At 39.2% G+C, this 27157-nt stretch overlaps 1 protein-coding gene across 4 annotated transcripts in view; it reads right to left on the reverse strand.

Moving 5' to 3' along the window:
- Positions 1-27157, reverse strand: part of CTNNA2 (catenin alpha 2) — a 1114437-nt gene that overhangs the window by 91955 nt on the left and 995325 nt on the right. For all 4 annotated transcript variants that reach the window (XM_025932078.2, XM_025932082.2, XM_086700738.1 and 1 more), the window contains exons 10-12: positions 25007-25099; positions 24009-24165; positions 17926-18126 (exon numbers count right to left, since the gene is read on the reverse strand). In XM_025932078.2, the coding sequence (XP_025787863.2) occupies positions 17926-18126; positions 24009-24165; positions 25007-25099 (451 nt within the window). The remainder of the gene's footprint in view (positions 1-17925; positions 18127-24008; positions 24166-25006; positions 25100-27157) is intronic.

Below are 27157 nucleotides of genomic sequence, written 5' to 3' on the forward strand. Positions count from 1 at the left end.
CTCAATCATTGCAATTCACCTCCCTAAGCGTGAGAATATTGCTATATGTATTTGGCATTTTCACATGAGTATCTTTCTTAAACGAAATTACAAATCCCCTTCCTTTCCTCAACTGAAAATTCTCAATATCAATTCCATTCTATTTGATGTCCAAGCTGCCATCATGACCATTCACAATTTTACAGATTTGAATGGTACCATCAGTAGCAGTTAGCTGCCTGAAGTTTTGTCCTTATTGTTGACAATTACTATGCCTACATGTACGTAAAATACTCCTACATGGGCACCTGTGTGGCCCAGCTGGCTGAGTGTCTGACTCCTGATTTCAGCTCAGGTCGTGATCTCATGGTTGTGGGATGGAGTTTCATGTTAGTCTCCTCACTGAGCATGGAGCCTGCGTAAGATTCTCACTCCCTCTGCCTTAGCCTCCATTGGCACTTCCTCTCTAATATAAAAGAAAAAATACTACTACAAATGAATAAGGCAAAAAAAAATAGAAAAATAGACAAAGGATTAGAACAGGTAATTCACAAAAATACTCAATCCCATATTATTGATAAACACATGATGTTTTATGTCATTAATAACTGTAAAACTTACAGCATAGGCAGTGAGATAGCAGTGCATACCTGTTGGAATGCACAAACAAACTAAAGCTTATTAACACCCCTCTCACCAAGCATGTGGAAAAAAAGGGAATCCTTCTACTGTAGATGGGAGTCAAAATGGGCACACATCATTCTGACAAACACTTTGACAAAATCTAATAAAATGAAGCTTTCCAGTCCCGACTGGTGAGCTGAGACATTTTCTAGAGCATGGCCAAATGCTGACTTCTAAAGAGGTACTTATTAGGAATGTTGAGAATATCGGAGTCACAGGAACACCTTTTCTCTACAGTTATAGCTTCTTCTTAACAGGTTGAGTACTCCAAGAGTTAAAAAGAGTTATATTAAACCTAGGAATAAAAGTAACAGCTTTAAGAGATCCCTTCTAATCAGCGGTATCCCAGGGCTGTCAAGGCCACTAAGTTGGAGGCTGGGGAGACATAGTGAGCTGTTAACTCTAGGTTCATGGGCAGTTCATCAGGATGGAATAAAATGGACTTAGGGATATAAGTCGGGAGACAGCCAGTATAGTCAAGAGAATAAGTCCCTAAGTTCAAAATATTGACTTGGAAGAGCAAACTGAAAAGAGATGTCATTTGTGAGAAATTTAAAAATACACGAGGGTACCGTGCATAATTTAAACATACATATTTTTATGACACATGTTCTGAGAGAATATATACCACCTTAAGTATAGTGGTTGTCCTTGAGGGGACAGAGGGCCATGGGATTAGGTAGGAGTCGTAAAGAGGCTTCAAGTGTATCTTAATTCTTAAGGAAATGATAATATGAATCAGATATTGCAAAATGTTAATATTTGTTATACCTCAGGGTAGGAGCAAGGTCTCAGTTACATTAGTCTCTGTCCCTTTTTTTATCTTTGAATCTTTTCATGATTCATATATTTTAAAAAGATCAACATATTATCCTTAAGGCTGTGCTTTTTTACAGAATAAGGCTCTGAAAAAATTAAAGTTCTAGCTCATCTATCAGAATGTAATAGAAAACAATATGATCAACAATATTTTTAATGTTTATTCATTTTTGAGAGTGAGAGTGGGGGAGGGGGAGGGGGAGGGGAAGGGGGGGAGAGAGAGAGAGAGAGAGAGAGAGAGAGAGAGAGAGAGAGAAAGAGAAAGAGAGAGAGAGAGAATCTTAAACAGGTTCCAGGCTCACAGAGCCCAATGTGGGGCTCGAGCTCTGAGTGGTGACATCATGAGCTGAGCTGAAGTCGGATGCTTAACCAACTGAGCCACCCAGGCGCCCCATTGATCAACAGTATTGTGTGAGGAAGTCCCTCAGAAATTGTGACTGTGATCACACGCCTAATATTCAACCTTAATAACTGCCTGCTGGAGAACTGAGTTAGGTAATACTCACCCACTGGACCCCGGCTCTTGGGCACACATTTCTATTTTCATGAAGACCTTTGATGGAGTATAAAAGGGGAGATCAGCTTGTTGTGTGGCTTTGTTCTGCTTGTACAAGGTCACCCTGAGGAAGAGCTGGGGAGGAGCACAATGCAGGAGGTGACCTGCTAACTTTCTCTACCAGCTTCTAGGTCTGATTCTGTGCCCAAGGGAGAAAAGGGAAAGCTAACATCTAAAGGGACTACTTCCATAAGGGATGCTCTGGGGCCCAAAACCTGCCCAGGACTTCTCTGAAACCCCAGGTTTGGAGAAAGGCATTCTGTTTGCTCCAGCTGGAGTACAGAATCTCTCTAGGAAGATTTAGGAAGTGGCATGTTGGTATGAACAACAGTGTCGTGGACATGGCATTGTCAGAAGGGGAAGAAAAACAAAGCCCTTTGATAAAAACATTGGAACAGAACAGTACGGAACATCAACCTTCTAAGGAGGAAAAATGGTGGAGGAGGAGGTGCAGAATCTTCACTTTACCAGTGGGGGCTCAGATCTCAATTTATCCTTAATATTCCAACAATCTTATTATATTCAACCTGGTAAAACCCAGAACTTGAACTAATTGAATTTGATTTGATTTACTGTAACTGATAAGGCATCCATTTCTCTTACCTCAAATCAGTGTTTTTCCGGATCTGAACCTTAAGAAACTTTCTCCATGCTCAGCTCTTAAGTAGATTCAATACTTATTTATTGAGGGCTTAGTCAACTGCTCTTTAACCAATACACATTTTCTCCCCATGCTGTTGCTCTTTCCTGTTTAGTTTTTATCCAGTTTTGTTTTTTATCTTTTTCTAATTTTTTGACTGTTTATTTGAGAGAGAGAGACAGAGAGAGCACAAGGGAGAGCAGGGGAGGGGCAGAGAGAGAGGGAGGCACAGAATCTGAAGCAGGGTCCAGGCTGTGAGCTGTCAGCACAGAGCCCAATGTGGGGCTTGAACTCACAAACCATGACATCATGACCTGAGCTGAAGTCAGATGCTTAACTGACTGAGCCACACAGGTACCCCCTGTTTTGTTTTTTAAAGTGATAAGACAGAAAAACACAAGTTTATAGAACAATTATTCTTGACAGAACCTAAGACTTTAAACTATGAATTTTTCTAACGCCTCTGGTAGTATCTGAAAAATTAAATATCCCCAAAGTAATACTGAACTAGAAAAAAGTCTCAAACTACTTCAAATATGATGCTGCTTCTGCTTCCCAGTAATTAGGACAAAACACAGTATTGCCTTTGTGATTAGCACATTATATATTAACAGAATTTCTGGCATAGGGTTACATAAATAGAAGTTTCTACTTTCTGAATTACATCCAAAAATGTATACACCACTTTACTGTTATTTATCAGAAATAGTGAATTGCTCTTGTAGCTTATATTCTGAAAGGGTGATCAAAGTTGGAAATAAACTTGTAAATTCTTGCTATACTTTTGTATTCAGAGTGCACACTAGGCCACAGAATGATGACATTCCAAGAGTAATGAAATCAGAGTTCAGCATGCATATAAAAACCAAGGTCGCCTCATTCTACTGTCTATTGAGATCCTAAACCAGAGGTGCAGAAGATCTGGACTGAATCCTCCAGAGAGACGTCAGGGGTGATGTTTCAGAGCACGGGGTGAATCAGTAAAATGAACAAGAAGTTGTCCTAAAGATGCAAATAGGACTGCTGACAACCATCAGAGCAAAATCCAAGGTTAACTAGAGGTAGTGGAAATGAACAGCCAACCAATTGCCCCTGAGGAACCATCTAAAAGGTCCATGTCTAACTACAAATGCTCCAATGATTTCCTTTAATACAGACAGGCTCTAAAATCTTTATAAGATACAAACACATAGGGGTGCCTGGGTGGCTCAGTCAGTAAGATACAAACACAAACTTCAGACACCTGCCTATACTTCTTATCTCTGTCTCTCCACCTATTCCTACATCTATTTAAATGTTCCATTTTTACACTGAGTTATTTAATGTCTTCAAAGATGACATGGAGACATACCGTGTCACACCAAGATGTTCATGATGAATTTATTCTCATACTGAAATGTACCTCTTCGTCTTTGGCCCAGGTGAATTCCTCCTCAATCTTCGGTATCTCATTTAGACTTAAGTGCCATTGTGAAACTATCCTTTATTTACAAAGTTGTCAGTTATCTATAACTTTATAGCATCCTGATTAGGTATGCACCATTATAGTGCTCAGTATAATGTATTAAAATTGTTTGACATTGCTGTATGTCAACTGTTTTACATTAGGAGGCATTTTTAGGAATGAGACCAGCTCTTCCTTCTTCTTTGTATCATAAGCCCTTATCGTGCTTCAGGCCTAGCTACTCAATCCAGCTGGGACATGGATGAGAAATGAAAGAATGGGATGTAGGAAAGAACTCACTTGTCTTTGAGTATTTCAGGGATAAAATGAGCAGTATCACATCTCACATACTAAATTTCTTTCTGCACATCACTTCAAATTAGTTCAATAATTTCATTAAACAGTTTCATGAGTCATTAAGCAAGTTATTAGTGGGTGTTCTAGGGTTGATCTCTAGGGACCTTTTAGAAACTTGAGCTCAATCCTTTCAGGACTACTTGAGTAGGAGCATCACCACTGAGCAAGATTCATTATTGTATCCTTGACTAGTTCACCAGGGCCAAACTGGTGTATCTTCAGGTATATGGGTCACCCAATTGTGTTGGTGTCATCAGCTGACACACTCTCATGAGTGTGTTCCTTGCACAAATTTTATTACCAAGGAATGAGAAAGAAAATGGACAAGGACCAAGGACTCTCTGCTCTTTAGAAAGAACCAGCTTAATAAGTGTTAATATAAGAAATGAGAATGAGAAGATTTGAGAAAATTTAGAAAGAGAATGAAGTATCAAAAGTAAGATGGAATTGTGGCCAACCCCAGCAGAGGAATACATTATAGTCCACCATTCTCTTGCCAATCACAAATAGTTAGTATGCATCCATATTAATAGTTGGAGTTAGAGTAAGAATTGGGTGTTATCACAGTAATGGAGCCAGAAGGTATTAATTTGAGGAGACCCCATGGGGGCAAATTCAGGATCCCCCTACAGCAGCAAAGTCCAGTTTCATGTCATTTCTGTAAGTAATGCATTTTTCCCACAAGGGAAAGAATAAAATCCCTCTAAGGGATTTTATTTAAGTGGCCTCCAATTACATGTTAGGTCAGAGGAGAAGAGAATATACAGGAGAGTAGATCTAAAACACTGAGGGCCCAAATTTGCCCAAGGTACAGACTGACTGGACCTTAAAAGGCTCTGGGTATATCTTGACAGTTGAACACATTTGTGAAGTACGATCACTTAGTGAGGAGACCATCGGAGCCAGAGCTCCAAGTCATAGTCAGTGTAGAAGGAGGGTCCAGGGCCAACTGAAGCTGTGACACATTTGTAGCTTTGGCACCATTCAAAAATAATGAAGGACAAATCAAGAATATATCCATCATTTTACATTGGTTTGGTAGTTTTAGTCAAGAATTTCATGATCATTAATTAAGTTGTTAGAAGACTTTCTAAGGTCTCCCTATCCAAACAGGAATCTTTCAAAATTCTGAACTCTGAGTCCTTTTTTTGTTTTTTTCAGCTGCCTGGATTTCTACCTATTGGACAAGAAATATCTAATCAGACACAGAGGCTTCCCTTCAATACAAAAGAGTGGTTAGAATCTTGTTGAAGCACTTGGCTAGGATCTCCTGCATTATCCAGACCCTTCACTTCTGACCCTGACTTGGCATACTCACACTGATCCTGGTTATGACTTTCACCACTACCAGCAACATAACTTCTCAGAGATTCTGAGATTCATGTTTGAATCTCAGAACCTAAGTCAAATGAAATTTTCCCTAGTGAGATCATCACTTCTCTTCTTTTCTTTGACATGTACATTGTTATCTTTGAATTATATGCTAGTTTCATCTTGTTTCTGTGCACAATTTTTCAGATCTGTCCTCCACTCCAAATCCCTTCTCCAATTACCTTGAGATAATCTTGGCCTTCCTTTCCCCACTGTTTAGCTCCACTATTCTCCTGCTCACTCCTGGCTACATATTGCATAGCACTGTCTTGATTCAGTGGTTCTTGTGTGCTCAGGAAGCCATTGTATAAGCAAATAGGTACAATGTGCCTGAATTAAGTACTTCCCTATTAAGTCCACATTGTGGGATCTGTTATGAGTCTCTGAGATGGGCCCCAATGATCCCTCTTCTCTTGGTATTCATACCCTTGTGTGATCCTCTCAACTTGAACATGGGCTGAGACTAGTGACTTTCTCCCAAGTGATAAAATATTAGCAAGAAGGATTGGATGTCATTGCTAAGATTAGGTTACAAGAAGATGCCGGCTTCCCATTTTGCTTGCTTTTTCTTGCTCTCTCACTTGCTCACTCTGATGGAAGACAGTTGATCTGTGGGAAAGCATCTATAGCAAATAACAGAGAGAGGCCTTTGTTCAACAGCCAGTAAGGAATTTAAGCCTTAAGTCCAACAACAAATGAGGATCTGAAGCCCTCCAACAACCACATGAGTGAGTTTAGAGACAGCTCTTTCACCAATTGATCCTTAAGATGACTGCCATCCTGGCCAACACCTTGACTGCATTCTTGTGAGAGATCTCGAGGCAACGTCACATAGCTGAACTGTACCCAGCCTCCTGACCCACAGAAACTATGAGATAGAAAATGTTTATAATGTTAATCTATTAAGCCTTGGGGTGATTTGATACATAGCAATAGCTAGCTAATAGAGTATGCTGTAAGTAGAAATTTCAGTAAAAACAGTCAGCAGGACATAGTAAAATTTCTGTCCAATTGTAGCAACTATGCTTGGTCTAGTTTCTGGTGTATTTACTGGGTCTAAGAAGAAGCATAAATGAATCTTGATAATTGCTTTTTTACAAGTTAACCAGTTTGAACCTCCATTTACTCAAGTGTAAAACAGGGATGATAGCTGCCCTTCAGGTTTTTATACAAGGTTTAACAATAATATATTCAGGGGCGCCTGGGTGGCGCAGTCGGTTAAGCGTCCGACTTCAGCCAGGTCACGATCTCGCGGTCCGTGGGTTCGAGCCCCGCGTCGGGCTCTGGGCTGATGGCTCAGAGCCTGGAGCCTGTTTCCGATTCTGTGTCTCCCTCTCTCTCTGCCCCTCCCCCGTTCATGCTCTGTCTCTCTCTGTCGCAAAAATAAATAAATGTTGAAAAAAAATTTTTTTTAAAAAAAAATAATATATTCAGTAAATTTTGTATACAATTTTATATACAAACGTAGACAGTACTTAGCCACTGGGAATAAAGTGATAAATAAAACAAATAGAATCCTGCCTTCCAGGCAAAAAAAAAAAAAAAAAAAAAAAGTGGAATATATGCAAGATGCTTACCATCATGTCTGGCACATAAGATTCACAGTAAATGGCTCCCATAGTTACTATCTTTACACTATAAGCCTCTCTATCTACTCGTCCACACACCTTTTTTCTTTGGTTATAGGCAGACAAAATCATCCAGTCTCCTTTGGATAGAGGTACAACTACGTGACTCGTAACCTAGAAGTGGGCTTTGTGAGGGTGAAATAAATTGAAAATAACACTCAAAGTAGCACTAACATCTCCAATTGCGAAGTTTGTACAGTTTATCTTGAAAACTTAGTTTCCCTGCTTTTATGCCCTTCTCTGTCCTTGGCATGACCATATCATCTTTCTGATGGTTTTGCATTTTTAATAGTGAATTTGAAATCTATGAAATCTGCCCTTAAGATGAGATTTGATAAGCTCCCAGAATTTTCCATTTTATCTTGATTGCCAAAAAAGCCAGTGTCAAACATTGTACCCATTATGACCTCATCAGATCTATGAGGAAAGGGAACCTTTAAAAGTTATGAGACTTAATCAAAATGCTCATAACTGGAAAAAAAGCAAAACCACCTTCCTTACCTCATTTTTTCCCCCAGAAACCTCCTATTTAATCTAATATTCTCATGAAAGTATTTCCCTTCTATCTCAAACTTATAACGTTATTTTATATGAGTTGATTAATCGAATCTGGATTTTGAGTAAAGCATCCTCCAATGCTTTTTAAATATGGTAGAAAGAGTAGTAGAAGTCATATTTAAATACTCTCTAAATTTAAATCTCATCCTGTCTAGACCAGTGATATTCTAGCTTTTCCCACGCTTTATCTTGATGACTCATAATCAAGTTAGCCAATAGCCAACGTTGAACATTGGAAGCTAGGAGCAAAGACAAAAGAAGCCTAGCTTAACCTGCTCCTTAGTTCCCGGTGACTATTTGTCGGCTGCTTCTATTCTCTGGACAACCATCAGCACCACCCCAGCTAGTCCTAATTCTTCCATCCTGTGTGTATTCTTGGACTTTCTTTCGTCAGAGTCAGTCATCTGTTCCCTCTGTGGGAGTTCCTAAAGGCTGCCATTTTCATAAATTCATGTTTGGAAAATTATAATGTACATTTCTAACATCAAAATCAAATTCAGATTCCAGAAGGCCATACATAACCCATGAGCTGAATTGTTTGATGAAAGATGAAAAAGGACTGCCTAGAAGAAGGAGGAAAAAAAAAAGCCTCTGTAAATTTCATTCATGATAACTACCCTAGGAGAATCGGGGAACATCCATCTGCACTCGTCTAGAAACAAGTTCCTTTCCCCAAGGAAAAAAAATACTTGCTTGGAAAGTTCTTGTATTTTAAAATAAGCATTTCAAAAATAATCACAAATGGTTTATCAATTTAAAGGAAAGGATGGCAGATTTAATTCTGAAATTTAAGGAATCAATAAAGAATTGAACATGATGCTTTATCAAGCTTATAGTGATTGCAGAAACCAAACTTGGTAAGTACAGTTAAATTGGTCATTAGTGAGATTTAAAGGATTAAGAAGTTATAAAATAACTGCTAAGATCCTGACCTTGATTGTTAAGCATGTAATTTTTAAAAAGGGTACAATCCCCCAAATAAGATAGAATATTGTGTCCATTATATTCCTCATTTATGTTAACAAAACTTTTGGAGCTTGAACTCTCATCAGCCTGGAGGAAATGAAGAGGTGGTCTCAGATCTCAAGGGGTTAAAATTTAATTAGTAAGCAGTACACATATGCATTTATCTAGATACCCATACACAGGGCAGATAGATACATTCAGACAAACAAATGAGCAAACACAGAGTTTTGCAACATAGGGTGGTAAGTGGTAGGTACCTAATAAGTGACACAGATAATATGAGTAATGAGAGCACAGAGAAGTGGGATTGGCTGGTGTAGTTAGAAAGAGGAATTCACTGATAAGGAAGAATCCAGCTAGTACTAAAGAACTGGTAAAATACAGAAAGGCAAACCAGGTAGGGAAATCATTCTGGAATCACTTTAACAAGAATAAAGAGAACGCTCGCATGTCTGGATGGCTTAGTTGATTGAGCATCTGACTTTTGATTTCAGCTCACATCATGATCCCAGGGTTCTGGGATTGAGCCCTAGCCCTACGTCTGACTCTGCACTGGGCATAGAGCCTACTTGGGATTCTCTCTCTCTCTCTCTCTCTCTCTCTCTCTCTCTCTCTCTCTCCACCCCTCCTTGCTCTCTTAGTCTCTAAAAAGAAAAAGGAAAAAAAAAAAGAATAAACAGAAGTCTGTTCTCTGGTTTTTAGATCCTTCTGTTATTTCAGGTCTTCCAGCCACAAGCAAAGCTTCCCATTTTTCCAAATCAAACTATTTCTGGAATACTCCAATGATATAGCACATGTGCTCCCAAACAATTGACTGTCAGCACATTCCTCTTCTCTAGGATTCAAACAACTATTACTGATGTGGCAGAGGATCTGGGTGAACTTGCTACTGCCTCATTTGTGCACAGTTAATACATCCTGGCCACCAATTCCTATGGACACCAGCACAGACAAAATATGCAGGCCCTTCTGCTACCCCACTGCTACTATCCTGGAGGACATTAATGCCCCTGCAGTGACAAAGAAATATTATGCCATTTGTGGTCCCCACTATTCTGAACCCATAATGCGATTCATACAGAATTAAATGAATATCCTTCCTTTTGGTTTTACTTTGACAGACAGGCACGAGACAAGAGCTATTTGTTCCACTACGTTGCTCCAAACGTATGGCACATGAATGTGTGATCATTAGCCTTTCTATATCCACCCTAGCCCATTTCCACTTTCACATTAGGTTATTATAATCCTAAAATTGTATCTCTTACTTTCTCAAGTTGTATCCTCTCCTAGGACTCTTTAGCCACTCATGCTAAGAGCTGAACATATCTGAATTCTAGCAGAATGCATTAATTATGTACAAGTCATGTAGGGAAGATATTTGCATGTTTCTGCGTGGCCAGAGTTTTCTGAGCTAAAATGACTGGTAACTTGGTTCAAAGCATGACTCAATAGCAGTCTATTTAAAATAGAGAAAGAACCTGGAGAGAGATTTATATGTTTACCTCCCCATAAATTTGTGTTTACATTTCAAAGGGGGATAAAACCAGGAAACATTCATTTATATCCCCAAAGGTTTATAACGAGTAGGGAACCTTTCCTGAAGGGAGTTTATTAACATTAAAGAGCAAAGATTTTTCTCCTCTTCTCAGGAGGGGAAGAAGGCTGCTGAACACAAATTCCTATATAAACTCCCAGATGCATAATTTTGTGGTTCCTCTACTGTGGCACCTCCTCTGAGTGTGCAGAATTCATCTGCCCTCATCGCATTGCCTTAAGAGGGAGAATGAGGGATGGGAAACTGGTGTGTGTCCTCTGGGCCAGAAACTTTGCATTTGCTTTCAGGAAAAAGTAAATATAGATGTTAAAACACATTAGCTAGGTCCCTAAGATATATAGAGTATGTAGATTTCAGTCATATAGAAAAGGCATTGAGACAAACTATACATTGCCTATTGAAGGACTATTAAGTAGATGAGATTTTCTTCTCAGTCCTCCAATACTTCTGACTTCCCACCACCATGAATACCACAACCACCAAATAAGTAAGAGATTTCCTCCATATCCTAATCATTTTGACCTTTCAGAGAAAAATAAGATACTTTATACCAATAGCCAGGGTTATATTAAAATGCACTTAAAAGATATTAGGATGTCTAGGGTGAACAATTTCGGTCATTACAGCTTCTGTTGAAATTCATTACTTTCATAATCTAATTTCAAAGTCAGTCATGGAGAAGTAACTTAGACTGTAATGGCCTTTCCTATCTGTAATATCTAATATTTTGTCTTCCCATAAGCTGGCCTTTCCACCTCCTTCTGATATTGATTTTACCTCTGTCTACAACCCCCCCCCCCCCCCGCCACATCCAGCTACTGGGATAGGCAAGTCACCCAGACCTGTCCAATGATAAAACCTAATCCTACTAGCAACAGAATCAGTCCAAATAGAGTAAGCATACACTACGTGGCCAAGCAGATTGCTCTCCTTTACTATATACAAAGTGAGAGGAAAAGAAGTCTCTATTTATTTTAAAATCCTGAGCAGTAAGCCAGAGGCTGCTAATGGACATATTCTCTAGTCAGAATTAATGAAACATAATGTCCTAATTTTTTATATTCACTTAATCAATGCATGTAAATTAAATGCTAATTATGTGATAACACTGCTCTAGGTCCTAGGTACTTACAGAAACACCTGCCTCTAGGAAGTGATGATCTAGCTGGGGGTCATTGAAGCAGATATTGAAGATGACACACAAAACATCAAAAGACTGATACAGTTCCCTATTCTCTTCAACTGAGAATGAGCCATGTCTTCAAGTATAAGTTCAATACACAGAAGCAGAGGCGGAGGAAGAAATGGAGAATATCACAGGAAGGAAAGTGGAAGCAGAATAAATATGTTTTGCCTGGAAATGATTACACCTGTCTGGGTAAAGCACAGGGTTCAAACAGAACCTGTTTGAATAGGTTGAAACAGAATGGTTTGAATGGGCAACAACTGTCCATATTGGGTGCAGTCACCAGAAAGTCAGTAAACAATGACACATTTATTCTGAAATCAACAGTATTTTTTTTTTCAACGTTTATTTATTTTTGGGACAGAGAGAGAGACAGAGCATGAACGGGGGAGGGGCAGAGAGAGAGGGAGACACAGAATCGGAAACAGGCTCCAGGCTCCGAGCCATCAGCCCAGAGCCTGACGCGGGGCTCGAACTCACGGACCGCGAGATCGTGACCTGGCTGAAGTCGGACGCTTAACCGACTGCGCCACCCAGGCGCCCCTGAAATCAACAGTATTAACCATCCTTGGATGACAAAACATCAGGCAATATGGGAGAAGCTATGGCCCAGAGGCATTAAATAGTTTAAGGTTATATTTAGTTAGTAAAAGTCAAAGAATTGAGTTCTTCTGATTCCTAATCTGGATCTGTTCTACTACATTGTACTGACAAAGCTTTACCTTTTGTTACAGTTTCCAATTTTGGTACTTCCTGTTTGCTGATCCTCTTATATTTTTTGGCAAAATATATAGAAATGGTGTAAAAAATTCCTTGTTGTTCTTATGAAAACTTTACATTACAAAAGCATGAAAGTAAAAATTATACCATCTCTTCCTAGTGAAGGAAGACCTCTAAAAAGGCAATATACTATAAGATTCCAACCATATGACATTCTGGAAATGGCAAAACTATGGAAAGCCGTAAAAAGATCAGTGGTACCAGAGGTGGGAGGGGGAGAGGGATAAATAGGCAGAGTACAGAGGACTTCTAGGGCAATGAAAATATACTGTATGATACCATACATAATGAATTATACCATAATACCATAATAATGACACCATAATAATGGATACCTGCCATTATACATTAGTCTCAACCCACAGAAAATACATGAGTGAACAGTACTGTAATCTATGGACATTGGACCCTTATGAGGCATCAATGCAGGTTCTTCAGTTGTAACAAATGTACTTCTCTGATAGGGCATCCTGATCATAGGGGAGCTGATGCCTGCTATGGGGTCAAGGGGTGTATGGGAAATCTCTGTACTTTTGCCTCAATTTTGCTGTGAACATTAAACTATTCTAAAAGAAATAGTCTTAGTAAAAAAAAAAGAAAAGAAAAGAAAAGAAAAGAAAGAAAGAAAGAAAGAAAGAAAGAAAGAAAGAAAGAAAGAAAGAAAGAAAGAAAGAGGGGCACCTGGGTGGTTCAGTCAGTTGAGCATCTGACTCTTGGTTTTGGCTGGGGTCAAGATCTCCCAGTTCATGAGATCTTGACAGCACCAACACTGCTTGGGGGATTCTCTCTCTTTGCCCCTCCCCCATTCATGCATGTGCATGCTCGTGCTCTCTCTCTCTCTCTCTCTTTCTCTCTCTCAAAATAAGTAAATAAAAATTTTAAACACAGAATGAAAGAAAACTATACCATTTGTTTGGACCACATGTTCCTAAAATATTGATATTTTAATCTTCATATATGCAGTGCCCACTAACATGGAGTCCTCATTTAAAATACTTTTTTTCCTATTTCCTCTTTTTCTCCCCCCCCACTTTTTTTATTTGTGCCCTCTAAAGAGGGGACTGCTGGCAGAATATCAAAGATCCTTCAACCCAATCACATTCACATTGCCACAAGCTTATATCAGCTATCAAATTTATAAAAATGACATTTCAATATAATCCATTCAGTGAAGATGAACTACTCTCTATATATCTAAATATGCTATCACTGGATGTACTTTCGCCTCCCCTCAACCTCCTGCAGCAATCTGACTTGGTAAATGAGATCTCTTAAGATGGGTCTGGTCAACCGTGCATACACTTACTACCAAGTTGTTGGCAATTTGTTCCATTTCAGGTTTTATTGAAGAGCCCATCAAATATGCTGTGTAAGTATTTAATGGGTCTGATGTATATTAGGGTTGTGTTTTCATCACCCTAGATAGTTTTTATTTTTTTTTTTTATTTATTTTTTTTTTTAAATTTTTTTTTTCAACGTTTTATTTATTTTTGGGACAGAGAGAGACAGAGCATGAATGGGGGAGGGGCAGAGAGAGAGGGAGACACAGAATCGGAAACAGGCTCCAGGCTCTGAGCCATCAGCCCAGAGCCCGACGCGGGGCTCGAACTCACGGACCGCGAGATCGTGACCTGGCTGAAGTCGGACGCTTAACCGACTGCGCCACCCAGGCGCCCCTAGATAGTTTTTATAAAAAATAGATAATTTTTTATATAATGTTGCTCTAGGATTTTAGCATATGAATAATCCACAAATTTATTTTCTCAAATTTAACTCAGCATTCATAACAACACAAAAAGCATTCTTCAACAAAACACTATCTTTACTGAGAAAGTAATTCATGGAAAATCAACCACAGACTGTTATGTGACTCTTTGGATCCCTTTCAATTTTGAGCCACGCAGAGAAGGCAGTCAGGTAGCAAAATGGGAGTCTTTCTGCAGAGGTGTTCCCTGGCAAGATTTACATGTCTCAATGGGGGCTGGCCTATGTTTGCAAATCCCTTTATCAGCAAAGTCTGGTCAACTCAAGATTTGAGCGTTCAGCCCTTTTTTTAGATTCTTCTTTGTAATTTATATGTAAGTCTTCTCTTACCACATCCCCTTCATTTCTCTTATCCTATGGCAACAGTACATAGGCTCCGTTTTGCCTTGTTTAAACTTGTCCCTGTTTTGGGATATTTCTTCCCCTTAGAGCATCTATCCTCAATGGAGGCTATTTTGTCTACCCTCCAAGAACCTCTGGTGCTGTCTGGAAATCTTTCAGTTGTCACAGTTTGGAATGGGGAAGAAAAGAGGTCCTCTAAGCATCTGGTGGGTAAAGGCCAGGGGTGCTAGGTATCCTATAATGCACAAGACAGCTACCCTCCCTCAAGAAATAATTACCTAAACTGTCAGCAGTACAGAGATTGAGAACTTCTGCCTTAAGGTCTTGAATAGAACAACTCAGACATAAGCGTAGATAGAACCTGGTAGGTTGTGGTAGGCAGAAGGAAACATGGCATTTTGTCACCCAGATTCTGGACTGCTTTTCTTTTTCCTCATTCTTCCTTTTGGCTCCTTCGCCTCTTTGCCCACTGCCCCTGTGATCTGTCCCCAAATAAAATGGACTCTCAGGGCAAAGTCTGATAAGCTCAAAAGAAAACAGTGAACAATTCAACGTGGCTTTAATTTTAAAAAAATCATAAACCAAGCACTAGCTGAAAAGTAGAAATCTGGGCATTAATAATATGCACAGCAGTTTTTATTTTGAGGACATAGGTCTCCCAAGCACAGCCAGACACTGACAAGAGGACTAATTCAACAAAACTGCACAATCATAATCGCCAAACTGCTCCTACAGTCTTCCCTGAACTCCAAGTGTCTGGTATAGTCCTAACAATTCTCATTAGCATCAGTGAGTTAACAGCTCAAGCTTTTGCCTGCATTTCTTTGACAACCTCCCTAGTTACTCCTAAAGAAACAGTATCAGTTCCGCTTAAGAAACAAAACTGAAGAAAGCCACAAAATGATGTGTATACATTGTGCATTCTAGTTCTTAGCCCACCAACATCTACTTTTCCTTAACACATATTCCAATATTTTCAACTGCAGGTGTGTAGAAGCTATTTCAGTCTCTTCAACCTGATGACTTTCCTAGTTATCATCAATAGTTCTTGAAAAATATAAAGAACCTAAATGTCTTGTGCATCTTCTCTGTTCCATTAAGATCTGGATGTGGACTTCAGAGTCAGAAAGGTATATTTAGTTAAGTCCCTACAGTATTCAGTCACTGCAAGGAAGGGTTGGAATAAGTTTTAAAATCTTTGACAGTTAACAAGTAAGAGCAAAATCTTAATGAGCAACAACAGTCCTGAATGAATTGCTCTGTTTCATATTTCATCGATTTTGTTGTTTGGAAAAAAAAAAATCAACCAGAAAGTCATTTACGTTTCAAGAATTTGAGCAAAAATTATGTAAAAATATTTCCATCAACTAAGCATGCTGCCCTTGCCTTTAAGCAGATTTTGACCCAAATGGGCATCATGTCCTCTGTTCATTAAAGCAGCACAAAAGACATTGAGAAAACAACCCCAGAATATCTCTTGAACAATGCCTGAGTTCTTGGTGTGCACAAAGTCACATGTAAGGTGGCAATATGCTCTGTGTCTTTCACCTTTTACAATGAGCATTCCAATGAGTCAGGAGCAATCCTGTGTTCAGAGTCCTGTCTTCACATCTTCAATCCTTCTCTGCTGCTCTTCCCAGTCTCAGACCCAAGGGAGTGCTGCTATGTGTTTGACAGACCATGTGATGTTCAGACTTTGTAACAGAATAGAGCGAATGGGCCAGAAACAGAGAGCCACAAAAATGTGAGAGGGTTCCCTAAAGGGTGAAGAAAAGAGTCCTTATACTGGAGGGTAAAATGCCTGTTTTTAATTCTTCCAAGTGAAGAAAGAACTGAGTGACTTGCTTTGTGCTACTCTATTGAATGCAAAGGGCAAACCTATTTGAAAGAAAACAGTGCTCAATTTCAGCTAATTAAAATGCAGATATATCTTATTATCATTATTGTTATTATTTCTAATTCTATGTCTGCCATGATTCTCAAGAGCAACAATCCCTGGATGTTCTCTTTATTATGTGACGTTACACTATTCCCTTTCTGCTTATATTTCAAAGAGAACAAGCAATGTCTCTGTTTATCTGTTGTTTTTCCTTGCTATTTCAGACTAACAAATATCTACAGAAGTCTTTGTAAATAACCTTTTCCCTATAGAAAGAAACCTATTTCGACTAACATGCTGTATCATGGAGAACTTGATACACTGCTTTATCTGACCTTTCAGAAATACATTTATTATTTCTTTTAATCCTAATAGGTTCTGCAGTCCAGCTATACAACAGGAAAGGCCCCTATTGAAGTCTGAGGAAAGGTCCTTCTGTGCATACATGACTCAATTCTTTATCTATTCATAACCCCATCCAATATAAACTTAAATTCCCTTTTTCTATTCCTTTGTCGTCTCTACTCTAAATTTTCTAACCACACTTCCACCCCCCCTCCCCCCGCATATACAGATAAATGCACACAGCTTTAGGTATTTGGGAAAGGTTCTGAAGCCCAGGAACACTAGCCAAGAACAAAAACTACTAAAAATAGGCCAGGCTTTGGTACAGTTATGGGTTATTATGCTAACTCAGTGAAAGTAAGTTGTTGTTGTTGTTGTTGTTGTTTTTCTCCATCCCAATGCACCAGGAAGCTACGACAGGCTCGCATGAGTAACCATGTCTTACCATAGCAGTGATCCCCCAGGGACAGCATGTGCCCTAGAAGAAGGCATAGAAGGCTTTCCTAGAGGGGCAAGGCACGTATTCAAGGTCTGACCCATTTTTAGCTGCCACCATCCCCTTTTTTTGATAACTTCATATCCAGACACTACCTAGAGCCTTAAAACTTTTTCCTAGTTGTTCACAGTCCTTCCTCAAGAGCCAATCTTCTCAAGAAATAGACACAGAAATGGTTTCAAGTTCAAGATTCCAAGTTCCCATCACACCTCCACTGTTTTCTAGATTTGTGACCTTTTCCAATCTCTTAACTCATTTCAACCACCACTTTCACATTTGTAATTGGACATAATAAAAATCTCTCTGCCTACTTCATAAGGTCCTTGTGAGAATCAAATGAGACTACAGATAAAAACTATAAAGTAATATATAACACACACATGCACGCACACACAAAGCAATAAAATTGTTCTTCTGCTATAGTTATTCAAATTCAAGAAACCAAGAACATTCCTATTACCATGTGTAACATTGAGGCACAGAAACCTATAACAGACAATGCAAAAGATTTATTCAAATACAAAAATTAATCATGGCATTGACATTTTGGTTGAATCTAATATCCGTGTTTACCTGTCTCAGAGAGCAATTTTGTAGCTTCCAGAACCTTCTCAGTATAAACACCAGCTTCATAGTTCTCCATCTCAGCATTGATGATGTGTATAACTCGAGCTGCCCGGCCCCTAATGGCCCCTGCAGTCCGGTCCAGAGTGTCCACGTCCCCTTCTTGGAGGGCTATCACACACTTGTTCACATCCTCCAAGATGTGATTCTCTGTGGAAAAACACACACACATACACATTGCGCATTGATATGATTTTATGCCACTCACACACTTAGTAAGCAATCTAAGAGAGATTCATCAACTATCATGAGCCATCATGCAAATCTCAAAACATACCTTTATAACACTGAAATAACATTTAAAGAACATAGTGTATAATTACAATAGCAATTCTCAACCTTGAGCACTAGCTAAAGGGCTCACGGCATCATACAGAGTGTGAAGGTGCCATCCTACTAAGTTTCTGATTCCATAGGTCTGGGATGGGGCCCAAGAAATTGCATTTCTACCAAGTTCCCAGGTGATGGTAATGCTGTGGGTTTGGGGACCATACTTTGAACACCACACTTGGAACATCTTTTTCAATGTTTCAGATTTATTTCATTTTAGTAGTGGTTGTGGCAGTGAACACGAAGTCAACCCGATCACGCAGAAACATTTCCAAACATGACCAGAATCAAGCTCTGGGTGCCTGCTTATTTGATCAGTTTTTATTTAGCAGGCATTTAAGGGAAACTCTAAAACAAACAGTTGTCACCTCATCTGTCCTTAAGGTCACGTCATGCGCAAGGTATATACAGTAGGAAAACTGACCAGGTAAAGAGGATCACAATGTTCTCCACAACTAAAATAACATCGGGTCTTGTGGCTGGTTTCGTCAGTTTAGAGTCAAGGTCAGTCACCACTCTCCCTCATTGCCCAAAGTAGAATCCAGTGAGGCAGGCAGGCTGGGGAGTTTCACTCTCTAGTAGCATAGAGAAAACATGCAATCTGGTCCCTCATGGTTTTACAAGTATGGAATTTTGTATTTCACATGTCCTAAGTGAGATCTGTAATTATATCCCTTAAACATTCTTTGGAAACACAATCTAAGGAAATGTTGAAACGTTTAGTGCTCTGTGGAAAGAAAAGAACTTAAGCTGAAAATACACTCACATATACACACACTCACTATAAATAAAGAGAACAAGTGAGAAATAGTCTAAAGTAATCTGGTAACTTCAAAAAATTATAACTGTCAAATTCAACAGTTAATAAAGGATTAAAATAAATTATTACTTCCTCGAGAAGTTTCTAGGGCTACCTGTGAAATTAGAAGTTCCTACCTAAAGAGGGAAAGGGTAAAGTATTGCACCAACACCAGTCTCCACCATGGATCTCTCCTACCTTCCTGAAGCCAGTCAGGCAGAAGGACTCAGCGTTCTGTCAGGACCCTCGGCAGAAACTTGCAAAGTATAACTTACTCTGTATCATGGAACCTCTGCTTTGACCTCCTACAATAGGATTACCTTATTTGAACCATTATGGATTTCTGATTTCTACATTCTCTTGTTCCCTAATTTCAAATAGAAATTCGAATAGGAAAAAATGAGACAATTTTAATATTCAGATTTTTTAAACTCACAAAAAGTAATACTTTCTGAATGCTGATATTTTCCTGAGTAAAATAGAAACAGCTGTGACAATTTAGACTTTACAAAATTTTTAGTTTGGTTAAGGAACTTTTGAAAACCACCCCTTTCTGAAATCCTGGATTGTGTCACGCAAACTCACTTAAAAGGACACCTGGGAGAAAGGTTTACTCAAATGCAACTTGGTACAGAATTTCAAATACAAAAATTTGATTTTAAAAGGCCTCTTTCACTGCTCTTCTTGCCGCCCTGCTGGATCTCTGCAGACAATTCAAATATGTCCAGGTCTCCAAAAGTATGCAACTGGGAGGGTCTGCATATCAAAAAGCATGCATCCATCCACTATTGTCTTTGAATAACACAGAAGTACAACAAAAGCTACTGCTTTTCCATGCATGGAATTTTGAGATCCCATCTCTGTTCTAACTGCATTCAGAACAGAAATGGAATGTGCTAATTATAGTATATCCTAATAATTTCTCTGGAGTTGATAATTTTTTTTTAATTCTAAGAAGTCCACTCATGACCTAATATCTTAAAATGAAATGATAGGTTTTAAAGGGGAAAAGAAAACAACTATTTCCCAAACTAGAAATGTACAACTCATTTAATTAAGACACAAGAAAAAGAATATGCTTTAATAGATATAAATGATACATATTTGAAGGAGACTAGCAGAAGCTGAAAACCCAAAACACCAAAAGCATTGCTTTTAATTAGGCAAATCATCAATTAATTCGTTCAATGGTCAGTTTAATAAATCATGCTGTGTGAATAAAGTATTAATTTTATTAGTTTTATAATTTATTGACTAATTTTTTCTTAATCAAGTTTTTTTTGAAATGCTAAGATAATTTGCTCAGGATTTCCCAGCATTTTCCAATCAGGGTACCCCTGTAAGGGAAAAACGAATCACCATTTCCTCATAATAGTAGTTCTCGTAGTGGATGGTATACATGTAAAGGCTAAGATTTGGAATGCCTTAAAATAGATTTGTATTCTATTAAGCTCAGTACCAACAATGTATTTCAAAAAGAATAGTACCTGTTCCTAGAGACATGTCATCTGGCCAAAAGATCATATGTAATGTATATGTGGATTCCCAGACCCCTTATAATAACTTCCCTCCTCATCTCTTCCCAACCCTCTCAGGTCTGAGCCCAACAGTTTGGGAGCACACTGGTCTAGGATCTATCAAGAATTCCAATGAATTATTTGAAGGCAAAATCCACACTTGATTCATTTTTGCATTCCTGACAGTGCCTTATACACAGCAGGCAATCAAAGAAAAAACACTGAATAAACATGTTTGTTAATAGGAGACCATTTTATGTACTTTTATTTTAAGGTATTTTCAAGAGAAAGAGTTCAAGAAGTAAAGACAGGAATGCTGTCCCAACTAGAAAAGAACACAGTAGAGAAAGTAATAATAAACAGCATAGGTATTCCAGAGAGGGCTCCATTGCTGGGAAAAACCGCTCAGGTACTTTGGATGTCATATCCGGATATGAAGCATGGCTTTTAAACATATCATAAAACACTTGACTGCAATATATTTTGTGATGAATTTGAATTTTTGCAGCCTTACTGTTTCAGAAAAGATGAGTTTTGTTATAAAAATCACTGATGACCAAACTATTTGATTATTATAAAGCTTAGAGATATAGATTCTAAATTCAAAACCTAAGTTCCTTGTTTCCTTCTAAAAATTCTCACAAACTCAAGACTCTGGAGTCAAAAGAAAAATAAGAAAAGGCAGACAACAAAACACAACTCTTGGACATTATAGGATTGAGTTAATCTCTTCTTCAGATCTTAGATGGCTGCTACTATGTGAGCCAAACCCAAGAATTAAACTGTCACATGGTTAATGCCAACACACTCATTTTAAAACACTATTAAAAATTGTAGTTTTTACCCAGTGGGGAAAAACTTAAGTGTTCTAACATAGCCATTTCACTTTTTTATGAGCCTGGGCCACATCTGAAAATTGGTTTTGCTTCTGTAATGTTAATAGCTAGCATCATTGCTCCTGAAACTTGTTGCGTTTCATATGGACAAATTAAGCACTCAGGCACACAGGTTCAGGTAGCATGAACAAAACAAAACTGTAGTCTTTTGCAAACAAAGATTTTTTGGTTGTTTTTAAAATAGAGTTCCCTGCCAGAATAGATATTCCCTTAAGAAGAAACTGATACATAAAATGTCATTAATGCCATTCCAAAATATCTCCTGGGCCAGACTTGCAATTTACTGATGCAAATATTTTGGCTTCAGCTCAGAGAGAAGATGAGAAGTAGTTTCCCCAACAATTGGGCTGTATCCATAGCCCACCGGCAGGACAGAGAAGTCTGGGTCATTATTTGTCAAGTCCGCCTGTAGAAAGGTAGCTGCCACCTCCAATTGTCAACTCCAAAGGCATGCTCCAGCAGGCCCTGCCAAGGCTGGCTCCCTGACAGCGCCTGTTCATTTTCCTGTCATGGCATGCCGCGGCACTTGTACCGCTGGGGTTGGACTGCACAGTGTTATCAGCAGAAGCCAAAGCCTTTTCTTGTTGCTGGTAATAATGAGATGCACAAAGGAATGGCAGGGAGAAAGGTGGCAAAGAGGCAGGGCTGGTGGAAGAAAATTAAGAAAAGCTTTGCACCATTGAAACGGTCTGAGATAAGACCTCCTCACCTTGCTTTTCCCTACTCTCAGAAATTTTTGTACATGCATTTAAAGAAAAGGAGAAGTTGGGAAATTTTTAAGTTCTGAAATGATTCCTCTTTGCAAAAGGTAGTCCAATGCATATTTTCTACTCATTTGCAGGAAAAGGGGAATGCAGAATAACATTTCCAGCTATCAGGATTGCTGTGAGATCTGAGGCCGGTTAGGGAGAGCCGCTGCCCTGTCTCGGGGGGGGGCCACTATAGTCATCCTGGGAAACATTGACAAGACATGAGACAGAAGCGGCCTCCCTCTTATTCCACACCATCCAAATCCCCAACATGTCTACCTAAACCATTGCTATGCATTGCATGAGAAATGCACTTCTGAGATATCTTTTACTTTATTGGGACTCAGCCATCAACGAAGCCAATCTCAGAAATGGCAACGTATTAAGGTCTTTATCAGCTAGCCGCCAGATATGGGGGTATTTAAATGAACAGCTGCTTTGAAAAGTCACCAGAAACAGAGCATCTTGGGAATGAAAAATAAGACAGGCTTTTGAAAAAGATGAGAGAGTGGAATGAGGGTACCAGAGGTGGAGAGAAGAGAACCCAACAAAAGCTGGAAGCACCAAAGGTAATTTCCCACTATCCTAACTTACTGAGAATTATGTAGCTTCTGAAGAGGATAATCAGGATTTTCATACCGTCTCTGCCCAGTTACCTCCCCACTCAGTGCAGGCCCTGGGATACTAATATCTTACAGATTTTGGGGGAGAATTAAAGCAAACAGCATAGTCAGGCAAATTCTAGACACTGAAGAGGTATTCACTCATGTTTCCCATTTTTCTTCTCTTGCTCTCCATGGTTTCAAAGTTGGGTTTTTGATTATCCGTCAGATCTACAGATTGGACTCTGCTGCTCTCAGACATAAGCTTCAAACACAAGCCCCCAGTGGGAATTCATTGTCTATTTCTTCATGAAAAGCAAAGACTGCACCTAGACAGTATTTCCAAATATGATGAGCTCCCCCAGAAATTCCTTCTACAGTGTTGCAGTCAGATGCCCCTTCTGCCTGGATCCCACCAGCAACGCTGTGACCCCTTCCCTCTCAGGCCTCAGTTGGCCAAGGACAGGCAGGCCTTGGTCAAGGCCAGGTCTACCTCTGAGTAGAGTCAACATCTGGTCAGTTTGAATTATCAAGGTTCACTTGATTACCTTTAATGCCTCACAAAGGAGGCTGATATTTGCAGCAACCCCCTCCCCAACTCATCCCACAGAGACTCTTCTTGGTGAACTGTGCCAAATGTTTGTGGGCAAATATGTTTAGAGAAAGGTATCACAAACCTGGGTAACTTCACTTATTGGAAAAAATGACCCCCTTAAACACAGCCAAATTGGGCTAGCTGACTTTTTTTTTATTATTATTTTAAAATATAAACCATGAGAACTAACCAAGCTCACATCTCATACCCTTTTTTAAGATGGGTGATGTATCCAAGGCCAATCTGCTTTAAAAACTCTAGAAGCTAAAAAGAAACCCATGTCTCCTTAAATAATCTCTTCAGTTTGCTTATCTCTTAATCAGAAAGTTGTATTTCCACACCCGCCCCCCATGCTTTGACCCATTGTTTTGAAATAATGTGCACACAAAAGAAAAATTTCCAAGGGGGTGTTACAGTCACATTTGCAGAGATGACTAAAAGCTTACAGGGCCAAGAAAAGCACTTGAAACCGAGGCCCATGACATTTGCAAGATATTCCTAATTCTGTTCTCCAGTTCCCTTGAAAGGGCCTATTTGTGATTACCTGAGACAGAAAGGAAGTCATCCACTGAGGTGATGTCATCCACGGCCTCTGTCAACACTCGGACCTGCTTCTCCCACTGGTCTTTGAAGACGTCCATGTTGTCCTGAGCAACTTTGCTCTGTGGTCGGGCAGCCAGTGTGAGAGCAGCATTGATGACCTATTTGTTACAAACAATCCAGAAAGATGCTGACTACACTATTTAAGAAAGAAACAAGAAGGTCAGGGATCACATTGAAACCCTGGACCCTGTAGTTTCTCAGGGGTTCTAAGTGGGTTCTCAGTGTTCAGAAGACGATCAGAAACATGAAACATGAAGTATGTTATCAGCTACCATTAGTTTTTGTTTACATTGTGTTTCTTCTTTTTTAAATGGACAGATTTTATGTTTTTTGTTTTGTCTTTAGCTCTTATTTATTTTTCAGAGACAGAGGGAGATAGAGTGTGAGTAGGGGAGGGGCAGAGAGAGAGGGAGACACAGAATCTGAAGCAGGCTCCAGGCTCTGAACTGTCAGCACAGAGCCTGATATGAGGCTTGAACCCATGAACCGTGAGATGACCTGAGCTGAAGTCAGACGCTTAACTGACTGAGCCGCTCAGGTTCCCCTCTTCTTTTTTTTAAGATATAGTAATTAGCCTCAGGTTTCAAAAAGTGTTTACTGGACAAGTCCTATTTACTTAATTCAGATGTGGTAGAAAGCTAACTCCTGTTCTACATGTGCAAAGTTGTAATTTAGTTGAGACAAGGAAAATAGTAATGGAACATTTAAAAATCAGCCCAAAATAAACAGAACAAAGTCAGTATGAGTGGAAAAGACAATAATTACCAGAGTTATTCTGAATACTGGAACAGTTAGAAATTCTTTTTGAGAAAGGTACACCTTGAAACAGCTCAGGAATGATGGCAAGACAAGGGAGGGAGGGACATGAGGGCCTGAGTAGAGAAGTCCCTGAGTATCAGGTCACCAATGGGCTTTTGAAACAAAGTAGATGAGGCTTACCTGGGGACACAGGCTGTCAATCTGGGTGGCTGCCATCCGGACTAATTTCACCCCTTCCTCATTGTTGGAAATGGAACAGGCCAAGTTGGCAACCTGGATTGAAAAGGATTTGAGTGAAAATCATGTTGGGGCAAAGGGGAAGTGTACTGTTGCATGACCTTACTCCTTCTCTGGAGTCATCTCTTCCAGGGTAATCCTGCTACAAATAAGGATGCCTTTCAGTGATTTACCAAATATTACTAGTTATTATGCTACATTAGACATTTAGTCCAGAAAAGTAAGGTGCTAATAGCAAATTATTGCTTCAAGATTCTCAAGCACACACAATAATGTATTTTAACTGGGTTGCTTTGATCCATTTTCCTCTGTGGACTGCTCTTGTGACTTATACTCTCACTTGAGCCCCCTAATACTCATCATGAAGTGTGGCCATGATTTTGGCCACATAAGCGCTAAGCTCTGACCAGTGAGAGAGACACTGCAGTGCACTTAGGATTTAAAGGAGATTCACAAGAAGTTGAAAATGAAGGTGTTCTACCCCAAAGAACCCATATCTGCCTGTCAGAGTCTGTCAGGAAACTGCTAGTCTACCAGTAGCCCACTCGAGGACTTTTCAGTTCTGAGAAACAGATAGGAAAGGCTGATATAATCCAGTAGGCAATGATACAGTGTACAACAAATTAGAATATGTGAGTTTAGTAAAAAGGCATTCAGTTTTAATTTTTTTAAAAACATTATACCAGCCAAAACAGCTGCACTGAATTTAAGCTCCCTGGTCAAGCGTTTCAATTGGTATTATTCCTCCTCTTCAAGGAGTGAGAGGTGGTAATACAAGGTCAGATTGATTGGCCAAGGTCAACAGCACACAAAGCTACCATCAGAACACTGATCAGTCCCATCAGACTGATGCCAAGAGGACAAGAGGATGGGGATTAGAAAGGGCAAAGGAGAAGAGAACGGCCACCAGGGCTAGGAGCAGGAGGGCAAGTAGAACAAGTGATTAGCAGACTGAGAATCCCCTGAGCCTTGTGGCCACCTGCCCTTTTGTATCCTGCCACCTCTGCTCTCCAAAACCAGGCTGCCTCTCTACCATGACTTCATGCCCTGGGAGATTAAAATGCAACACACGTGCGGAGTTCCGAATGCAAAAGAAAGCTTAGTCAGACAGTGTGAAGAGCATGGAACTGGAGGTCAGGAGGCTTAACCACTAACTAGTTACAGAGTCACTTCACATTTGGAGGGCCGTTTCCTTATCAGCAAAAGGATATAGGTAGAGGGTGATACTAGGAATGCTTACAAAGATTACTTCAGTAAATCATTATCATTGAGAATCCCATTTTGAAGCTTTTAAGGAAGAACACTTTACTTCTATTGTAGTGAGAATATGTACTATGAGAAACCACAGATGGAATTTCCAAACATTAATTATCAGTTTCTTATATTTTATAGTTTATCTTGGATTCTTCAGATAATTTTCACCATTTTACTCAGTTTTCCAAGTACGTCTGTTTGAAAGACAATATACCTTCCTGCATCCATTTATAGGATACTAAATGCCCAGAGGTATGAGGCTTCTTGGAGGCAAAGCAAGAATTACAGGTTCTCCATTTTTTTGTTATATTGTTTCCACTCCATATATTTATTTATCTTTGTTGTATTTGTATTCCAGTGTATTTTATATTCCAAATACCACATGATGTATGTGACATAGAATTGGTGCTCAATACATGTGTTTTGAATTAAAGAACAGTTTTAATAGTTTTTTATTGCATAAATGTATTTGAAATACATCCTAAAGACACTCTCAAAGATATAGTTGAGTTACCCTTTAATCTGACTAGACAAAGTTCATACCACCTTCTAGTAGATATTTACCAACACTATGGTGATAAACAATGATTCCTATTTTTTGGTCCACTGTTTGAGTCCAGAATGCAGAGCTCCTTGTTCATGGTGGCATGAAAAAAAAAAAAAAAATCGGGGTAGTGTAAATTTTCCAGAAAGATGTATACATTTAATTTACAATTCTTTAATCTTCAAGTGATTTCTTCCTAATTCTATTGTTGAACAGCCTTCCATTTTATGAAATGAGGATTTCAGATGGTTTTGTTTCCTCTCTATCATCCTTTCCTGGTGTGTGAGACTTGCAAT

Source organism: Puma concolor, chromosome A3, assembly GCF_028749965.1.
Source record: "Puma concolor isolate L17-30 chromosome A3, mPumCon1.1.hap2, whole genome shotgun sequence".
NCBI classification, from domain to species: Eukaryota; Metazoa; Chordata; class Mammalia; order Carnivora; family Felidae; genus Puma; species Puma concolor.